This window comes from Gadus chalcogrammus, chromosome 14 (genome assembly GCF_026213295.1).
Source record: "Gadus chalcogrammus isolate NIFS_2021 chromosome 14, NIFS_Gcha_1.0, whole genome shotgun sequence".
Lineage (NCBI taxonomy): Eukaryota > Metazoa > Chordata > Actinopteri > Gadiformes > Gadidae > Gadus > Gadus chalcogrammus.
Genome location: NC_079425.1, coordinates 21095967 through 21116500, shown reverse-complemented (window position 1 = coordinate 21116500; position 20534 = coordinate 21095967). Strand labels below are relative to the sequence as shown.

Here is a 20534-nt window from a genome sequence, read left to right as displayed (position 1 = left end):
GGAAATTAATTGTAACTTATCATAGCATAGCTTTCTTAACGTTGGACTTTATATTTAATTCAATAGCTAAAAGTTATGGATCGTTTATGGCCTCAATTCCGATGACTTTTATAAATCTTAAGATCCGTTGATAATCAGTTGATCAAGTTTAACACTAGATTATTTGGACGACGTTTGATTCGTAGTTGTGTTTTCTTTCGGTCAAAACACACAACTCCCCATTAGATCCTGATGTCCGAACCAGAGAAGCTGAAGCAGAAGATCAACGTGTGGTTGGAGGAGTACTGGAACATCACCGACCTGGTGGCCATCTCGGTCTTCCTCATCGGCCTGCTGCTCCGGCTGCAGAGCGAGCCCTACATGGGCTACGGCCGGGTCATCTACTGCGTGGACATCATCTTCTGGTACATCCGGGTCCTCGACATCTTTGGGGTCAACAAGTACCTGGGGCCTTACGTCATGATGATCGGCAAGATGGTAGGTAGTACTTAAAAACTAGGATGGCAGGTGGAGATGGCTGGAATAGATGGACAGAGAGACAGTACAGATGGACAGATGGATGGAAGAGGCAGATGGATAGAGGGATATATGGTAGATGGATGGAAGGAGAGATGGGTTCCCCCCCCTCCAACACACACACACATACTCACAATGTAAATTGCTTTGGGTACCTTAAGTACCCAAAGCGCTATATAAATGCAGTTATTATTATTATTTATTAATCATTATGTATCAGAGATAGATGGCAGATAGACAGACATGCAGATCAGTTTGGTACAACACCGTGTGTGCTACGACAGTGTGTTGGAACAGTGTGTTACAACAGTGTGTTAGAACAGTGTTTTACAACAGTGTGGTACAACAGTGTGGTAAAACAGTGTGCTACGACAGTGTGGCTCAACAGTGTGGTTCAACACTGTGGTTCAACAGTGTGGTTCAACAGTGTGGTTCAACAGTGTGACTCAACAGTGTGGTTCAACACTGTGGTTCAACAGTGTGGTTCAATAGTGTGGCTCAACACTGCGGTTCAACATACATGTTGCTTGTGTTGCAGATGATCGACATGCTGTACTTCGTGGTGATCATGCTGGTGGTGCTGATGAGCTTCGGCGTGGCGCGGCAGGCCATCCTCCACCCCGACGAGGAGCCCACCTGGAGGCTGGCCAGGAACGTCTTCTACATGCCCTACTGGATGATCTACGGGGAGGTGTTTGCGGACTCGATAGACCGTAAGACTAGAGTTCATAGTAAGATTCTCCTTCCTGTTAAATAGGGCAGATTTTTCTGATTTGATTCATGTCGTGTGTGTGTGTGTCGTCAATGTTTGAATATAACAAAGTAACGTTAAAATTGCACTACAGTAGGCTAAGAGATTGCAGACATTTCGGAAATTTTTTCAAAGGACTACTTATGTGACACTAGAACTGCCAAGAGGTGGGTCATTGGACAGCTAGTTAATGTAAAACATTCAGTACAATTCTCAACCAGGTTTCAGCGTCTTCCATTCATTTTCATAAATGTCTGTATTTGATGATCATCTGCCTGCTAGATACAAACATTGTATTCTGAGGACTGCATGCCTTTCCAATCATTAGTGCACTGCACACACACACACACACACACAAACACACACACACACACACACGCACACGCACACGCACACGCACACGCACACGCACACGCACACACAAAAAAAAAAAAAAAAAAAAAAAACTAAGCCCTAACCACTGACATCTTTTACAATCGTATGTATAAATCATGGGAAAATTGATTGGGAAGGATGCTGGGAAGAAGCTGTTTGCCTATAACAAAGACTGTGTTTATCTGTTGCGTGAGCTGTATTGATGGACTGCTATCTTAATTTTCCCAGTAGATAAAAGTGATGGTGGTTGTACTTTGACGTTGTTCTCTTACTTCCCTCATTTTCTTTACCTTGACTCTGGGGTGCAGTGTACGCTATGGAAATCAACCGTAAGTATATCTGTGTGTTCTTATCTCATTAGTAATTTACTAAATGGGCCTTCGCATTTATAATTGTTTATATAGGTTATTTACGGTATGTGGTATAGAACTGGCCTAATGCATAATAACTGGTGAAGTGTTACGACAATGAATAGGTGTTCATGTGTATATTTTACGTAATGAAGAACGGTTTGCACAAACCTTTGCATGTTTCTGCTTGTTGATAATCAACAGCTCCATGTGGTGACAACCTGTACGACGAGGACGGAAAGAAGCTTCCTCCCTGTATACCTGGTGCCTCGCTCACCCCCGCCCTCATGGCCTGCTACCTCCTGGTGGCCAACATCCTGCTGGTCAACCTGCTCATCGCCGTCTTTAAGTGAGCTTGACTTTCAGTTTGATTGGAAAATAATCACTGGCAATTTAAAGGTGCGACTCTTGACCTGTGAAACGTAGGTCAATAGGCTGCTGTTCTTCGACCTTGAAGAAACAGTTGGCCTCAGTTTAAATCACAGGGGAACACACTGATGCACCAACATAATAATTAACCAACTGAAGTCGATATGTTTGAAAGAGAAATTACAGAAAGGCCATTTTTCTTTATTACTTTTCCTATTTATAAAACTAATTTGTAGTATCTTAATTAGCTTCTTCTAGCATGTCAGGGCATATATCTATGTAATAGTTACTTCAAACCACTGTTTGAAGACACTGCACCACTGTATATCTCTAAGTGCATGTCCCCCTGTTCACCCTCACAGCAACACCTTCTTCGAGGTGAAGTCCATCTCCAACCAGGTGTGGAAGTTCCAGCGGTACCAGTTGATCATGACCTTCCACGACCGGCCCATCCTGCCGCCCCCGCTCATCATCTTCCCCCACATCTACATCCTGCTGCAGAGGCTCTGCTGTCGCTGCAGCCGGCGCAAACAGGAAGGGGAGCAGGAAGAGCGGGAACGGGGTCTCCGTAAGCGGCAATACTCCCGTTCCCTAGACGCTTTTGATCCATAGTGGCGTAAACCGGATTTACGGTTCTACGTGCCAGCTTTCTCGGGTGAAGATATTGTTCTGCATATGGTATCCCATTCTTAAAACAGTGTTTGTTCCCCAACAGAACTTGTGCTGAACGTCGAAGAGTTGAAGAGCCTGTATGAGTTCGAAGAGCAGTGTGTGGAAGAATATTTTCACGAGAAGGAGGACGAAAAGCAGTCGTCCAACAACGAGCGCATCAGGGTCACATCCGAGAGGTAGGATTCATTCGTACTCACCGTGACACACACAGCATGACATACTCACACAGCATGACACACACACAGCATGACATACACACACAGCATGACATACACACCGTGACATACACACTGTGACATAAACACACACACCGTGACACACACAGCATGACATACACACACAGCATGACATACACACACAGCATGACATACACACCGTGACATACACACTGTGACATAAACATACACAACGTGACATACACACACACACTGTGAAATGCACACTGCAATACACACACACAGTGACATGCACACTGCAATAGACACACACAGTGAAATGCACGGCGTGGTGCAACCACACTGTGACACGCACACCGTGACACAGACCATGACATACACACACATTGTGAACTACACACACCATGAAATACACACACACCGGGACATACACAGTCAACGTTGTCTTGTTTTATGTTAACTAAGGTATATCTAAAGGTTAATACTAAACTGGTACTTGGTTGCCAAATCTGAATGAAATTGGCACTCATTTTATAGTATAATGTGAAAAGAAAAACAGCATAACTTGAGCAAACGTAAGTGCAAATACAAACGGGTTGCTGTCTGTCCATCGGGGAACAACTGACACATGTTTGTAAGCCCTGTGCGTGGGTTCCTCTCAGGGTGGAGAACATGTTCATGCGGCTGGAGGAGGTGAACGAGAGGGAGCACTCCATGAAGGCCTCCCTGCAAACGGTGGACCTCCGGCTGGGCCAGCTGGAGGAGTTCTCCAGCCGCATGATGAACGCCCTGGAGAAGCTGGCGGGCATCGACCGGGCGGAGCTGACACGCACCCGATCCAGAGGCTCCTCCATCTGCGACCCCTCCACCCTGCTGCGTCAGGGCAGCATCGGCAGCGCCGACGGCTACAGCGTCTATCGCTTCCCCATGGAGACGGAGTCGACCGCGGACACGGCTAAAGACCGGACGGCCCAGCTCGGCCCTGAGAGGAAGGGGAGTTTCAAGGAGGTTCCTCCGGCGTCGGTAGACGGAGGCGTCCCCGCTAAAGAGTACGGCACTACACTGGAGGTGATGCCCTTAAGGGATAGAAGGTGCTCTGTTTCAAACGTTGACATCACGATTACCTCTTGTGACCCGGAGCAGAAGCCTGAGAAGTCATTAGCGAGTGCTGTTGATGAGCTGCTGCCAAAGGGAATCCCCAGCAAGGAGGCGTTGACCAATTCATCGGATAAACCTGGAGTTGCTTTTGCAAAGGCAAAAGTGGATGCAACCCTTTCTTACCCCCTAGTGAAGTCAAAAGAGACGCAATATTTGCCACCGCAAACTCTCAGCAGCTCACCATCTTCCAGCCGGAAGACAATGAGTGGGATTGTGTACAACCCCATGAACAGAGGAGAAGAGAATAACTGGGCTAAATACTTTCCATCGGCTCCCGATGTGCCAGGTTTGGACACTACATCACCAAGCATGGCTCAATGGGGAGCCCACTTTGAGTACAAAGGTCAGCCCTCCTTTGGTTTCATGCCCACGGTTTCATTGGCAAGTCCTCCTGATGGTGAATCCAACTCAGAGACCAAGCAGGAAAATGACGGAAGTACATCAAGCCAAACAGCTGGGGAACAAGAAGCCATGGCGCAAGAGAACAATCAGAATAGTCGGACAGGGATGGAGGATGATGATTCAGGGCATTTACTCGTGGCTCATGATAGGATGTATCCAACGCTCAGGTCCAAGAGCCTGAATAGCAATCCTTGCAAAACTAAGAGTAAGAGTGGCCAGGAAAAGCCCCTTGCAGCGAGCAGTGTCAAAGACCTGGTGGCTGCTTTTGGAAGCCAAGAGCCACCCACATCACACCATGGCAAATGATAGCCATTAATGGTGGGACTAGCAACTACCAAGGAAACCTATACTTGTTTAATTTACTTCATATTTTTTTACTTGATTCTACTTAAGCCTTTATAACATATATATATCTTACATTTTAGGACTTCTAACTAATTATTGATATTGTTACTTGATGAAATATGCTCTGAAAAGCCGATTTTTTTTTCTTACAATTGTTTCATTCCAGTCAGTTACTCAGGACCAGTGGACCTGGAAGGAAGTGTTTCCAGGGAAACATTGGCTACTGTAAAAATCCTGTTAATCCTACAAATTTTATTAGGACTCATTTTGACCCAAATCCAGATGTTATTTTGGTATGTTTTTGTGGGTTGGAGACTGTTCTCTGGTTAGGGTTTTGAAATGGCCATCTCAAAGATATTCTTTTCTTTCTCTTCAATGGCGGAAATAAAGCAGTTGCCCCTGCCCACCCAAGGGAGTGGAGGGGTGAGTCTGTTGCAGTAAGGCCCAATCCTATTTCTACACCTAACACCTTCCCCTTACCTCTGTCCCTTACCCCTTCAAAACAAGGGGGAGGGGTAAGGGGAAGGGGTAAGGGATAGAAATGGGATTTGGCCTAACTCTGCCATACCCTCTCAGGTGGATCAACCATTGCTGGGTGATAGAAAACTTGTCACTGGATAACTGTGCCCTTTGAGGTTTGAATGCATGCCGGGAAAGTCCCCACCCACACCCAGTTAGTAACTTTAATAATATTACAAATGCAAGGGCTTTAATCAGTGGGCCATATGCTCAATCCCTTTCATGTTATCTCATTTGGCTATGTGACTTCACTGACATTTGTCACAATGGAAATCGTCATCCTCGAGATTGCGACTTTGTCGTTGTGGCTATGGGCTATGTGTTAGAAATGCAATGTTTCATGTCAGGTACGATTGCTTTCAGTCAGATGCTAAATCTCGTACTCCTGATTACACAGTGTCACAATGGTCACTCCAGCTTATCTCTGAATATCACATTATGGTGTGAAATGGGATGTGGTCTTCAACTGATATGTGGTGTTTTATAATTCAGATACATAAAGATGTTTTTGAGATTGTGTGTGCGATTTTTTGGTACGTACAGTATATCCAACCTGTAATACACCTTCTATTTATACGCCCTTTGCTAACAGTCCCCCCCATAGAGCACGGCCAAAAGACATGAGCATCTTTCCTTTGCTTGTATGAATGTACACATCAACATCCTGAAGTCTAAAATATGTAGATGTTTTTTGAGTTTCTCAAATGTATATTAACGGGAATTGCAACTCCCACTGTGTTGACTTATAATGTCCTTAAATAACATACTGCCACTGTTTAAATCACTAAGCAATGCCATGTTTTATAAAAAATCCACTAGGTGGAGGCTTCAGCCCAGGAATTACACTCAAGAGGCATTAGGCATTAGTTTGACCAGTACATTCAAACTAGCAATACCTACAGGTCTTGTAAAATGTATAAACAAGCATAGTGTATTGTATCTTTAGCATGAAGTACGATACATCCATAAATGCTGAATAAAATAGATTGCAGGCAAATTTCCCTTCATAGATTATGTGAATAAAGTCCTCTGATTAAAGAGGAATATGATTATAAATCCCTGTGCTGAACTTACCCACCATGTATTTCAATTGTCTTTTTACTCCTTCTCCTGTTCAATATAACCTTTGACGTTGATATTGTCAGCCTATTAAATGCATAAGGTTACATGGAATACAAACAAATAAGTAACTTATGAACTACTTAATGCAATGCTGCCATCAACGTCAATTCCACTTAGTTACATTACACTTCACAGAGAGAGACAAAGATTAAGAAAAATAAAAAATGAGAGACAGATTGCATGGGATTCACATGGCCATAAACAAACATACTCACTCATTTACTCACTCACTCACACGCGTACGCATCCACGCACGCACACACCCTCAGTAATTCCGTAATCCCTTAACCCTCACACATATTTATTTCATAAATTACCCATAAATGACCCAAACTGATACGACATTCAGTTCTGGAGATTCAGAATTTGATAGGGGTGTCCAACAGAGCGTTTTTCCATGTACCCTAACCCTAAGCCATGTTCCACTCAGAACTTTTCTAGTCCCGCTGGAGGGCGAAACCCAGCTATCATTATCTGATTGGAAGGCCCCACCAGTCTGACTGTAGGTCTATCCAATCCTAATCTTTGGAAAGGGAGTCTAGACAACTTTATCAACGAAGGACGCTCAGGGTGCCAAAACATATCCAACGATAACATCTCGGTGGGATCTGGTGAATTACAGGAATAGACCTGGCCCGCTTCGGCCAACCCCTTAAACCAACTGTCTACTCAGATTCCTTGTGGGTGGGGTCAAGGGATGGACTTCACACCACCGCATCCCAATTTGTTTTGGGAAGGCTGGCAGTTTCAAACCCCAATTTGTTAGCATTTATCTTGGCCCAGGTGGGTCCTTGCCTGATTGGAGGCATCTTTTCCTTGACTTAACCCTTTACATTCCTTTAACTTCAGCCTATAGTCCAGCCATCCCAGGATCCAGATAATGCTTAAAAGGACTGGAGGATGGACAGCATTCCCCTATCCCCATTCAGTAGGGGTTGGGCTGCGACCTATACTTCCCGGCCCCTCAGAGGAGAAGCAGGCCGCGGTCGATTAGTCAAAACAATTACGCCCTATGTCCTTTCCCTAACCTCTTTGCTTGAACTCGTTGAAAAACAATGAATGAGGTCAAGGAAAGATTTCGAAGGAGAATTCATGAGGACTTGCTAAGAGGATCAGACTGCACATATAGGCTACGTAATGAATCAATCCATTTATGTGAGATATATTTCCCCTCCAACTGTTTGGAGGATCCAGTATATATTCTTATTATAAAACAAAAAAAATCAAAAAATGTTGAAGCCCTGTTCTGCCAGCCATGTTGTGCAATACAGTTCCTACTAGCAATTTTCCTTTAAGCCATGTTCTTCATGCCATGTTCTGCTAGCCATGTTCTATTTGCCATGTTCTGCTAGCCATATTCTAGGGGGGGAAGGGTATTTCCTGATGAACTACTGAAAACCGAGAAAGATTACAGATTACGATTTAAGACAGACATGTTTTCAACCACTCTTTTATGATGAGCTTAATACATCTAGTTTTCTGTATCCTATGAAGTCGAGCCCTTACCAGGACAGCAGTTAACCCGTATCCGTTTATTTGATCCAGGCAACATCCTTAAGGAACACACAGGGGTATGACATTACAACCCTGACCTTAACCCTGAACCGTAATCTTTATTCTCTAGTAGACAGTCTTTGCGGCCTTATGTGGCCCATGAACAAATGATCCAGTACAAAGGAGGTTTGACAAAATGTTGGAACAATGTCCTGGCACCCGATCATCATCAAGCATCCGATTGCCTCAGAAGGAGCGGGGTCTTAAATGTACCGAGTTAGTGTTAACCCTTACCCTTCCTGCTTTGCTGGCCTTGTCATCATAGTTGTCATCCGACAGCAGCTCTATGCTACTCAAACTTTCTCGACCTCAACCAACCCAGATGCACGCAGCAGTCTGTGGATTACAAGGAAAACAAAGGTAGGGACAAACAGGAGATCAGGTGACTATATGAGATTGTAAACAAGCTTAGTCTTAGAATCATGCAAGAGTTCAGCAGTCCAATTAAACCTAAAGAAGAAAACAATCTAATGCTATGCCTATGATGGATAATGCTCGGATCTGACATGACTATTTATGGTCAAGCCAACCTCAATGTAAATGCATGCTCAATGTCTAGCAGTCAATGTCTAGCAGTGATAACAAGTACATTTAGTTACTAAGCCTAGCTTGTTATTTATCTTACTTGTCAGTAACTAAAAGCCTGGTTGTATGGTTAGAAATCCCCCTAACCCTTGTTACTCCATGTGGAGTTGTGTGTTGTGTGTAGCAGTGTGTAAGGCCTGTGCGTATCAGAGTGTGTTGGTGAGGTGTGTAATATGGATTCATAGTTTTTTCCTTACAGAAGCACACTATCCCGGGAATCTTGGGACCTTCTGCTTGTATTTAAGGGTGTTGGCATACCTTGGAAACACCCTAAAATGTACCAAACAATATGGTCCGTTTAATCCCTGATTGATTTGACAGATAGCAGCCTATGTTTTGTTTGAGGTGGTGTGAACGCTCATTAGATTCTGTTGCGGACCAAATAATCAAACTTTGGTCTTCTTGAAAGCGGTGATCCTGGTCTGCCTCTCGCTTTAGGTTGGAACATGAGCCGGCCGAACCTAAGGAATCAAACATAAAAACCGTGCATTGTGGGTTAAATGTCCACTTTTGTGAAGAAATGGAAATATGAGGCTAATCACATTACGTCAGGTTTACATTAACTCTTCCTAGATTAAAATGGGTCGCATTCAGACATGTTGCAATCAGGTGGCACAATCACACACTCAACAACACGTTTTCCCGTCAGGTCCTTTGATACCCGCTTCTTAAATTGTTCATTTGTAGGAACACCAAGGCAAAATGAAATAACCGCATAGTAGTCGGATTTAGACACTCAAAATGCCTTGGTCATGTTTAGTACGACACTTAATGCCACAAGGGCAACTTTTCATTCACCCCTCCAGACTGCTTTGGTGTATTATTTGGTTGGATTAATAATAATTAAGGCAAAATAACCCCATTTATGCTAATCAACATTAAAATGAACATAATACAAACTTGCATGCAGCTTGAACTTTGCAATAGCTGTGAGGGATATGAAATGGCATGTGTATTGAATGTGATCTGTGTGCTGAGAACAGCATCATGGAAGTGATATTTGACAATTCTTCATTGTTTGAACTTAATGAGTCAAAGGAAGTGGTCAGAGTTTTTTAAAGTCATTATATTAAGCAGAGACAGATTCAATTATTATCATAGCAATGTTTCTGGTGTGGGCTCTTTTTCATAGCCAAGCTTAAGATATAGTTATAAAAGCCACAATCTCTCAGAGTGAACAGAACATTTCAAAATGATTACTTCAGCTTTTCAAACAACTGCCAATCCATATATATAGGCCAATCCCAGCAGCTTTCTAGCGCCTTGAGGGTATTAATACAATAAGCATTCAGTGTGTTCCACAGGCACACCAAACAGCTGTTGCATATGTTTTAGGAAAGTCAACTGTAGGCCTTTCAAATTTGCTGAATATTGGCCAATTCCAATACGTTCATAATGTTTCACTCATTTTTTTTTCCCTTTTCCGGTTATTAAATTTCTCGGGAAACGGGAAATGGTTTGGATGGGTATTCCTGGGATTCCCTATTCCAGGGATGAACTGTAACTGTGTTGTATAGTCATGTTCAGCAGCGTGTTGGTGTAAGTAGTGTTTTAATGTTGTGTAGATCAGAGTGATATTGTTGTTTATAAGTGTTGCGTTTTAATGTTGTGTATAGCAGTGTGTTAGTGTTGTTTAGCAGTGTGTTGATACTGTGTGCAGCAGTGTGTTAGTGTTGTTTCAATCAGTGTGTTTTTGTTGTGTGAAGCAGTGTGTTTAAGTTGTGTGTAGCAGTGTGTTAGGGTTGTGTGTAGCAGAGATAGATTGTTGTTTGTAGCACTGCGTTAGTGTAGTGTGTAGCAGTGTGTTCACACTGTGTGTAGCAGTGTGTTCCTTTTGTGTTTGGATTAGGAGGAGCAGGAGAAGGAGGAAGGGGAGGAGGAGAAGGAAGAAGGGGAGGGGGAGGAGGAGAAGGAGGAGCAGCAGGAGGAGGAGCAGGAGGAGTAGGAAGGGGGTGGAGGAGGAGGAGGAGGAGGAGGAGGAGGGGAGCAGGGGCTGGAGGAGGAGAAGGAGGAGGAGGAGGAGGTGGAGGAGGTGGAGGAGGTGGAGGAGGAGGAGGAGTAGGGGAGCAGGGGATGAGGCGGGGAAGGGGGTGGAGGAAGATCAGGAGGAGGAGGAGGAGAGCAGGGGGTGGTGGTGGAGGCGGAGGAAGAGGAGAAGGAGGAGGGAAGGGGTAGCTGGAGGAGAGGAGGAGGAAGAAGAGGAGAGCAGGGGGTGGAGGAGGGGAAGGGGGTTGAGCAGAGATGTGTTTGCTGCAGCTGGCTCCAGTGTTTCCAGGGTTATGAGCTGAAGCAAGGCCGTGTGAGGACAGTCAACCCGGGAGGCCTAATGGCCTGCGTCTCGGCTGACGAAGAAGATCATTAGAAACCAAAGGCCTGTTTTACTGAGACTGTCACTTCCTTCTAAAAGCTTCCAATGTTATGCTTAGGCCATGCTTTGATCCTGGAAAGATTTGGCTTGTTGATAACGATTGCTAAGGGAAGTGGGGAGAAAGGTTACTGGCCATGTGTTTGTCGAACATATGGCCTTAACATTACATGTGATCAGCACATAGGTTTTATTTAGAAGGGTTGTTTTTTAATCGAAGTCTGCTCGATATCTTGGGGTCATGATTTACATCCCAACTAATGTCTGAGCATGTTAGTTCTGCTCTGGTTATCTTGACAGCCGGATCACATGCAATACTCAACTAGGCTGGGCTAGCAAACTGCTAACCCTAACCATTTGCTGTGTTCCGATATCCATACTTCCATGAGTGTACTTAAACGTAGTACACCATTTGCACTCACTAATGGTATGATCCAGATGCCTCAGCATTTCACGGAGGCACGCCCCCTTTTGGTCTGGCCCCCTCGGAATTCTGAGAGTATACCGAGTTCAGTGATGACGCTCCCAACAAAATTGGCTGCGTCCATAAAGAGATTTATTTTCTTTGTATTTGAACCACGTTGGTCCCTTTAATGTCGATTTCAAAGGCCCTTACACACTTGATTACATTGCTACTTTATTCTCGTATTCTCAATTTATGCATTGCGCGGTCTTGCCGTGCCTGCATTACCCTGCGTTCACACCAAAAGATGCAAAAAGTTGACGCGCGTCGTGATCCCATTCAAAGTGAATGTAGAGACGCGTGATGAACGTCTCCACCTCCTTGTTCGCGCAAGCAAGCGTTTTACGCGACATGTTAATTGTAAAGAATAATACCTCGAGGCTACTGTTTGTTTATTTTTATCCCCGCGTCACCCGGAAGTGATTCTGAAGTGATTCTGTCAACCAATCAACGGAGGGGGTGTGTAGCTAGAATTTCCCGGGACCCTTTCAGGCGTCTGGTCTCGTTTTCAGTACCCCAACGGACGAGTCCTGAAAACGAGGCCAAAACTGGCCAAAACGGGTACGGCTAAGTCCCGGTCACGCCCACTTTTGGCGGTGGAAACGCGACCCGATCGTCACCTTTGCGATCTGATCCGTTCCGCACCCTGCAGTGGAAACGCGGCAATAGACTCAATAAGTCCTCCGAGACCAGAAATGGCGTCACAAGTGCAACTCGGAACGGAAGGCTGGAGGAGGAGGAGGAGGAGAAGCAGGAGGGGTACTTTATTCCGTGTTAAGATGGGCGTTTTCGGGAGGAAATCTGCGTGCATACGGTGATGCAAAAGTGTGTGAATTTCGATTGAGTATGCATGTCAGGCGGCTAGGTGGTGCTGTGATACACCATCACACAAAACCACCATGTCTGAGCGCATGCGTAGAATCTTCCTTCTTCTCTTACATGCGCCGCGAAAACCAAACATAATTACAGATCCTTCTCTGTTCAGTAATACTATCTGTGCATATCCTGTACATTTCGTGGAAAGACTCCTGTAAGTTTATTAGAGCTGCCAGAGCAGCTTGACGGTCAGACACATGGAACTAATACAACATGTTTGTTTATTTCCCTGTACCGGCTCTGTATGGGACGTAAACGCATTTGCGTCTTGGCAATGTAGACGGAAATGCTACGGCGGAGTGAATTCAGGTTTTCCACTCTGGAGGGTGGTTTCAGATTTTTGCGTTTTGAAGCCCCAAAAACGCCGTCACCATCTAAACGAAAGGCACTTCCGATAAAATATTTGTTCGTTTTTTAACCGCAAGCGTCCTCGTCTAAACGGGGCCTCAGTGGTTTGACCGTTTTAAGTACACCATCCAGGTCCTTTCAGTACACTTATTTTGGAACGCCCAACGTACTCGTACTAAGTTTAGAAAGTATGGATAGTATGGATATTGGAACACAGCAATGGACTACTGCCACACTACACTGGATGGGCTAGCATACTGCTAACCCTGGACTTCTACAACATTCTACTGCCTGGTTTAGCATATTGCTAAAGCCTAACCATAGACTACAGCAAGACTCTGGATTGGCTACCAGCGTGCGCTGAAAGCTTTGCAAAGTTTACAGAATGTAGCCACATGCCTGCTGTTCAAACAGCCCAAAATAGCACATGTCACAAACACTATTCATCTCGTACCTCTGTTGAGTGTAGTCTCTGAATCCACACTGAAACAATTCCGATTCGTCATTTATCTTGTCATTGATCTGCTTGTCCTCCATTAATGAGCAGAGGCTTGCTCCATACTGAGGATAGACCCCCCCTATACAGAACCCTGGGGACCATTCTGAGAACAGCTCATAAACGGGCTAGTTGTTTTTAGCTCTCATGTTGAACTAGGAATTATTTGTTTAGATGTATCGTCTCCATCTCACTGAGATGTTACCATTATTATTACTTGAGCAACTCTACCCTCGGGTCCGTTTAGAAGCTTGGTTGTACAGGGCTTCTTAACGCATATAGAAAGTCATAATTGGCTTTTAATGGTCTGGTTGGTGCATGAAAGAAATGATTGGGGCAAAGGTTGGGGCAAAATCGAATTCATGAGAGTATCGGCTTTCTTTCCGTCTGCAATACTTTATTACCTTGCACACTTTATTTTTTAGCATCAATGTAATCACATGAACAGGACAGTCCCACAGATGGCGCCATATTATATTGGCTTATAGTTGGCAACTATGTCCGGTTTCATATAGGCCTACGGCAAAAGAAAATGGCGGGCAAAGACAGACCTGTAAAACCCAAACCGCAACATTTCACCCACAGGTAAAACAAACAAAATAATAGTTAAATCGTATTGCACATTTTTTTTGAAAAGTTTTGGAGATGTAGGTGGTTTAAAGGTTAGTGTTAGCTGTAGGGTAAGGATAGGTTGTTGGTTTTAATGTGTGTAATGTGTTTCGAATGTGGCCCTAATCCTGTTGTGGCCCTAATCCTCATCCTCCTTCCAACAAAAAAAATGTTTACATTGAAAAGCACACTTCCGCCTTCACTTTATGAGGTGTTCTAACATTAATATGAGTTCCCCTAGCCTGCCTATGGTCCCCCAGTAGCTAGAAATGGCGTTAGCCAGTACCACTAGCTATCCTGCTCTGCCTTTGAAAAAATAAAGCTCTGACTGCCGATTTGTCCCCGTATGTCGTCATACGGGGACATGTTCCTTTCTCTGCTTTGCCCAATGAGCTACGACCGTGCGAGCGCAACATGTGTGTGTGTGATGATTACACACTGTAACGCAAATGCTATACACTTCTTTGTTATTTGGATAATTGTTCTGCCTTTGGTGTTATGGTGCATAACACGTCGGGTTCTCTGACGTCTCTGGTAATCCCACAACATTGCTCGTAGTGGGGGTTATCTCAGCCATGTTGGAGAAGGAATTGGGAACTTTGGCTTTGATTCCCTGAAGTACATGAACCACGACATGGAGGATAAAGGGATTGTTCCCCGCTATTGTCCCCTGTCGGGACCCTGCTGCCCGCTGCTGCGAGAACACCGCCGCGAGACATCACCGCTGCGGGGCGGTGGTGCCTAGGCGTTGCCCCCCCCAGTGGGGCTCCGGCGGGCAACAATCCCTTTCTCCTCCATGTCGCAGTTCAGTCTACTTCAGATTGAACCAGAGACGTCGGAGAACCCAACAAAGTCATTTCAGACTCATAATATCGTCTGGAGGCGCACACAGCTTTTGGCCGTGATAATATTTATTATATGATATAGATATCTAAGTATAATATGATGTTATTTAGATATAGAGCTCCAGTACTCCCGCCGGAGCACCCGGAGGGTTCTAGAATATTTACAGAACACAGCCAAAAGCTGTGTGCGCCTCGCCATTGCGATACATCCATTGTAAACACGAGCGCATGGTACTGTGGCCTCAAGCTGCTCAGGGCCACACCTCCACCCTGCACCTAGACCCGCCTCTAAAAAACGGCACGTTTGTGGAAAGCTAATTGTGGGACTGGCTCGTAATGGCTGTAATTCTGCACCAAGGCTGAATTTCTTGAACGTCTTCAAATACTGTATTAGGGGCCCAATAACAGCTATATAAAAGCATTCATAAAGTAGCATGCCATGGGACCTTTAAGGGTAGAACTCTGACTTATTTCTCAGAATTCAGAAATTATTCTCAGCATTCCATTATATGCCATATGCTTTTTTAGAAATAATAAATGATTTTTGTTTTCTGAGTTTGGTTGATCCATTCCGTTAATGTTTGTTCTGTTGCCTATCACTCTCTGTAGAAAGCAAGCAATCTGGTGTCCATTAACTGTGTATGGATACAGTCACCATGGTTCCACAAACAACCATCTGCTGCACTGGAACCCTTTGAGGACACGTTAACCTGACCAGACAAGACAATAAGCTTGTACCCTCACCCCTTAGCTCAGTGTTTCCCCAAGTGGGGGAGCGGCACTGCAGGAGGGCTACAGGGAGTACGCTGGAAGGGATAATTGAAAGTATTTAGCGAGGGCAACACTCAAACGCACACTTTATAGAAGCAATGCCCAGGCGGAACAAACAATTGTGTTTTGCAAACAACAGCTGTAAATAAATGGCTGCGTGTGCACCGAAGTACTACCATGTATTGTCGCCTTGCATGAACTGCACCAGCCGGTGTGAACCAAAAGGTATGTAGGCCTAATCATGGCCCTTGCGGACATTAATACCGCAGTTTGACGGATGTGTCAGTCAACACCTGACATGTTGACGTTCTGCGAGAAACGTGCTCTCTTCCAAGATGTTACGGAAAATCAGGCTGATGCCTTGGCAGTGCATTGACGCGATTGCACACTTCATTCCATATAAATGATATGGGTAAAAATAGAAAAGAAAAAGAATAATTCCTTCTCTACAAGTAGACAAGGAAAGTTCTTACGTCTTGAATGAGAGGAAATTTGGGTTTAGCCAGGCATTTTCATTTTGCTGAGATAGGTTGTAATTTAATGAGGGGATAGGGATGCTTGTTGAGGTTTTTTTGGGGGGGGGGACCAAACCCCTTACCATAATCACACAAGAGCTGCTTCAACTCTTCTCTACAGCATCTAGCTTAGTTCAAGAGAAAAGCCACAAGAAACATCACAGTCTGCATAATTGTCTGCATCCCATTGCATTCCTTCATCATTACCATGCAGATGTTTTAGTAGCAAGGAAGAAGTATGTCCTCATCTTGCAGCTTGTTTGTCACAGCTGAGATGAGGATAGGAAGTAGAAACATTGGGGCAGTTGCAAAGCAGAGTTTGGCTCCTTGTATCTAAAGGAAAATGTGGCAACCAAAACTAATCTTTCCATTTCTGGGCCCAGGCAGACTCTGTCCTCTCCATTGTCCTTCCTGTTTGGATTCACGACGGACCTTAAAAATAACCACCATGTACTGAATAATAACCACCATGTTCCTTTCTAATGAACATTATGTACCTTTAACAACAACGTATACCTTTAAAATATCCACTAACTTTACAATAATCATTGTGTTACTTTAAAATAACCACCATGCACCTAGACAACCCTAACCCATGGACACCTTTCCTCACAGTCCTACTAATACAGTTCATTAAGACACTGTTGGTGGTCCTAATGGTTAACCATAGAGATGGGTTACAGTCATTTATTACAGTCATGTAACCCGCTATGCTGTCGTGCACTGTCTGGCCCGTTGTGTGCAAGTTAATCTGATGGGACCATGTGTTGTATTGGGAGGAAGCAGTGGGAGCGTGCACGTACGTGTGCACGGAGAGACAGGTGGAATCCTTACTGGGTTAGTGTGCTTGGAACAGAGTGTCCCCCAGTGAGGGATTAAGAGAAAGGGGTTAGCACACTGGTGTCCACACACATAATCACATTACCACCGGGTTTCTTAGAAGCACGCTACTGGACTTAACTCTGATCAGCGTTGCATAGCCTGGAGCCCAACTCTGCGAGCATTGTAGACCATGCAGCCTCTCTCTCTCTCTCTTAGTTGTACGTCTCTCTCTCTCTCTCTCTCTCTCTTAGTTGTACGTCTCTCTCTCTCTCTCTCTCTCTCTCTCTCTCTCTCTCTCTCCCTCTCTCTCTCTCTCTCTCTCTCTCTCTCTCTCTCTCTCATAGTTTTAACAGAAGTCATTCTTAGAGAGGCTATTGATAATTGTTTACATAGGGAAGGGATTATAATGATTATTGTTTACATGGAGAAGGAATTATAATGATTATTGTTTACAAAGAGAAGGAAACTATAAGAATATTACAAAAAAGAAGGCAGTACTGCCAGGTAAAACTGATACTAATAATATATAATGCATATATTGATATATTACTTGAGGTTTGAAGGGGTGTAGCCTGGCGTGGGATACAGTTGAGACTGGGCAGCTCAGTTGCAGGGACCGAGGCAGCTGTGTGTTGTGAGCTTCATGAGCAGAGGTTGGAAGTAAACAAGTAGGTCTACAAATACTTTGTGACTGTACTTAAGTACAGTTTTACAGTTTTCCTTTGTTTTACTTATCACACATAACAGACAATTTTTTCCTTTCCTTTGTTAGAAATTGCATCATCTCTGCGGAACTATCACGCGATAACGACAACTTTAAACAGTCCTCTTGCATAAGGTCATGGATGGGGAATGTCTTGTCTTGATGGTTCAGTTTCATCCATCCTCACTCGCTATTGATTCTCAGATAGACGCCATTTCTCTGCGGGGAAGTCTCCCTCCCGTCCCCGTCTTCTACATAATTTCCTTCTTGTTACATCTGTCATGCGTGATATGCACCGATTGATGCCATCCATTTATGTTGAGATCGGTCTTGAAGCGGGGGAGAAATCGATGAAAAATATAAATATATATAGATCATTCCCCTCAAATGCATTCAAATAAAAGTTAGGATGTGGGGAATAAAAGTACAAAGTTGTAATAAAGAATAAATACTCAAGTAATGCATCGATACCTGAAAGCTGTACTGTAAGTTCAGTATCGAAAGTATCAGTATCAAAGTATTTGCCAACACTGACCGATGGATACGTAAAGTGATTGTCTTTTCTATATTTTGCCCCTGTCAGGCCCATTTAGGTTGAAATCTGTCTTGATATTGGGAAGGCGTGCAATGATGCAAAATATAATAAAATAATAAAAAATAATACCCCTCAGGTGGATTTAAAAGTAAAGAAACAAGCTTGTTTGGAAAATGTTGCTTTACCACAAGTTACTTCCCACTTCTGCTATTGATGCATATCACGCATGGCAGACGTAACAAAATGAAAATGTCATAAAAGACGGAGACGAGAGGGAGATTTCCATGGAGACTTCGCCGCCGAAAATGGCGGCCATGGCAGGAGGACCATATCGTAGCAAGTGAGTTTTGATGAAAGTTAAACAGCAAACATTGCATACGAGGCAGAGCAATGACAAGACATTCCCCATCCATAGCCATATTTTAAAATGAATCAAAATAAAATCAATCACAGTGAAGTTGTCAGCTCTAAGAACGATTCTTGGCAAATGTGTTGAGTCTTGTGCAAACCTAAACGGATTTTGGGAGTCCTGAAGAGATGAGGGAATTTCTAACAAAAAAGAGTTTAAGGCTTAATCAGACCAGAAGTGGGTTCTGGTTTTGATCATAATGTTTTGAATTCTGTTGCTGACATTGAATATGTATTGCACATTGGAGCGAAGTTAATGTTCCTTTATATCAGTTTATTGTTTATTTTATTTGAAGTTTGAATGGTTTAACTTTGAAGTCACTTTTACTTAATAAAGAAGTTGAATCAGTACTTTTATACAAGTATCTGTAATTCTACTTGGGTAAAGAATATGTGTACTTCTGCCACTACTGTTAATGAGTAACTGTATTTATATACTCCGGTCTGTTGCCCCCTCCCCCCCCCACAGTGAGAGTGTGGGTGAGGCGCTTAATGAGTAACTTACTATTCTGTATATACTCCTGTCTGTTGTCTCCCACACAGTAAGACTGTTGGTGATGAGCTTAATGAGTAACTAACTATATATACTCCTGTCTGTTGTCTCCCCCACAGGGAGACTGTTGGTGAGGATCTTAATGAGTAACTAACGATATATACTCATGACAGACAAAGACATTATGTAACTCTGTCCGGATTTGAGTTAAAAAAGGCATTGTAAGGGGGATTCAGGCACTCTGTGTCTTACCTCCAAGGGAATAAAGACTGTTTTCCTGGATATGTTTCTTTTGTTTGTTCCTTCCCGGATCCTTAGTAGCATACCTGGTTTACAACATATTGTAACCTCATGAGAGAGGTTACAATCTATCGAAATGAACAAGATAATTTTTTTAATAACAATACATTTGGAGATTAGACACCATCAAATCTTAACTCATGGAAGGTGGATACATGAAGTCTGCCAGGAGATTAGATTCCCCGTTGATGGAGTCTAGATGCTGGTAGTGGCGGTGACTATAGATGGGGACCCTGTCCCATGAGAACACCATCTAATTTCTTTAAAACAGAGACGATGAGAATGACGTATCACACACACACACACACACACACACACACACACACACACACACACACACACACACACACACACACACACACACACACACAGACACACGCACACACACACACGCACACGCACACACACACACACACACACACACACACACACACACACACACACACACACACACACACACACACACACACACACACACACACACACACACACTGTTTGAGGATGGGTTCTCCACTTAGGGTTAATTTTGTACTGTATTTTATTAGTTGTATTGTCAAATGGGCAGGGGTATAACTATTAAAAGATAAATCACAAACTGGTTATTGTAATCTATGAAGCCAGGACCAAAAGTGGATGTATTCCTGTAAAGCTCGGTAAAAAGTATAGGTTGGCAGTATTCCTGTTTTAAATAACCCCCAAATCAATCTGTAGAAAATAGACAATATACCATTAGGGATATAAACTTAATACCAAAAGAACCATAGACAATGTGTACGTGTTCGTCATTAAGTTGTCGAAGGCTAATTCACGGGTCATGATCTTGTCCTTTTAAAGGAAGTAGTGGTGCAAAATTGTGGTGCAAAATGTATTTCACATGAACATTCGATATTTCCTAAGTTCCTTAAAAATGATGGGAAAAAATTCATACAGATTTGTGTGTGTGTGCCTTAGTGTTTGTGTGTGTGAGAATCTGTTGGTTGCAGTGGTTGTGCGAGTGTGTTTGTGAGTGTACGTGTGTGTGCACGTGTCTGGGTGTGTGTGTGTGTGGGTGTGTGAGGTCATTGTGTGTGTGAAGTGATGTGCGTGTGTGT

At 43.7% G+C, this 20534-nt stretch overlaps 1 protein-coding gene across 4 annotated transcripts in view; it reads left to right on the top strand.

The window, feature by feature from the left end:
* Positions 1–6703, top strand: part of LOC130403183 (transient receptor potential cation channel subfamily M member 1-like) — a 29190-nt gene extending 22487 nt beyond the window's left edge. For 2 of the 4 annotated variants that reach the window (XM_056607391.1, XM_056607390.1), the window contains exons 21-27: positions 226–477; positions 1055–1229; positions 1951–1971; positions 2197–2341; positions 2724–2929; positions 3077–3209; positions 3872–6703. In XM_056607391.1, coding sequence (XP_056463366.1) covers positions 226–477; positions 1055–1229; positions 1951–1971; positions 2197–2341; positions 2724–2929; positions 3077–3209; positions 3872–5075 — 2136 coding nt within the window. In that variant the 3' untranslated portion in view covers positions 5076–6703. Of the gene's footprint in view, positions 1–225; positions 478–1054; positions 1248–1950; positions 1972–2196; positions 2342–2723; positions 2930–3076; positions 3210–3871 lie in introns of all 4 variants that reach the window. The other 2 variants (XM_056607389.1, XM_056607388.1) reach the window with 1 other exon arrangement.
* The last annotated feature ends 13831 nt before the right edge of the window (positions 6704–20534 follow it).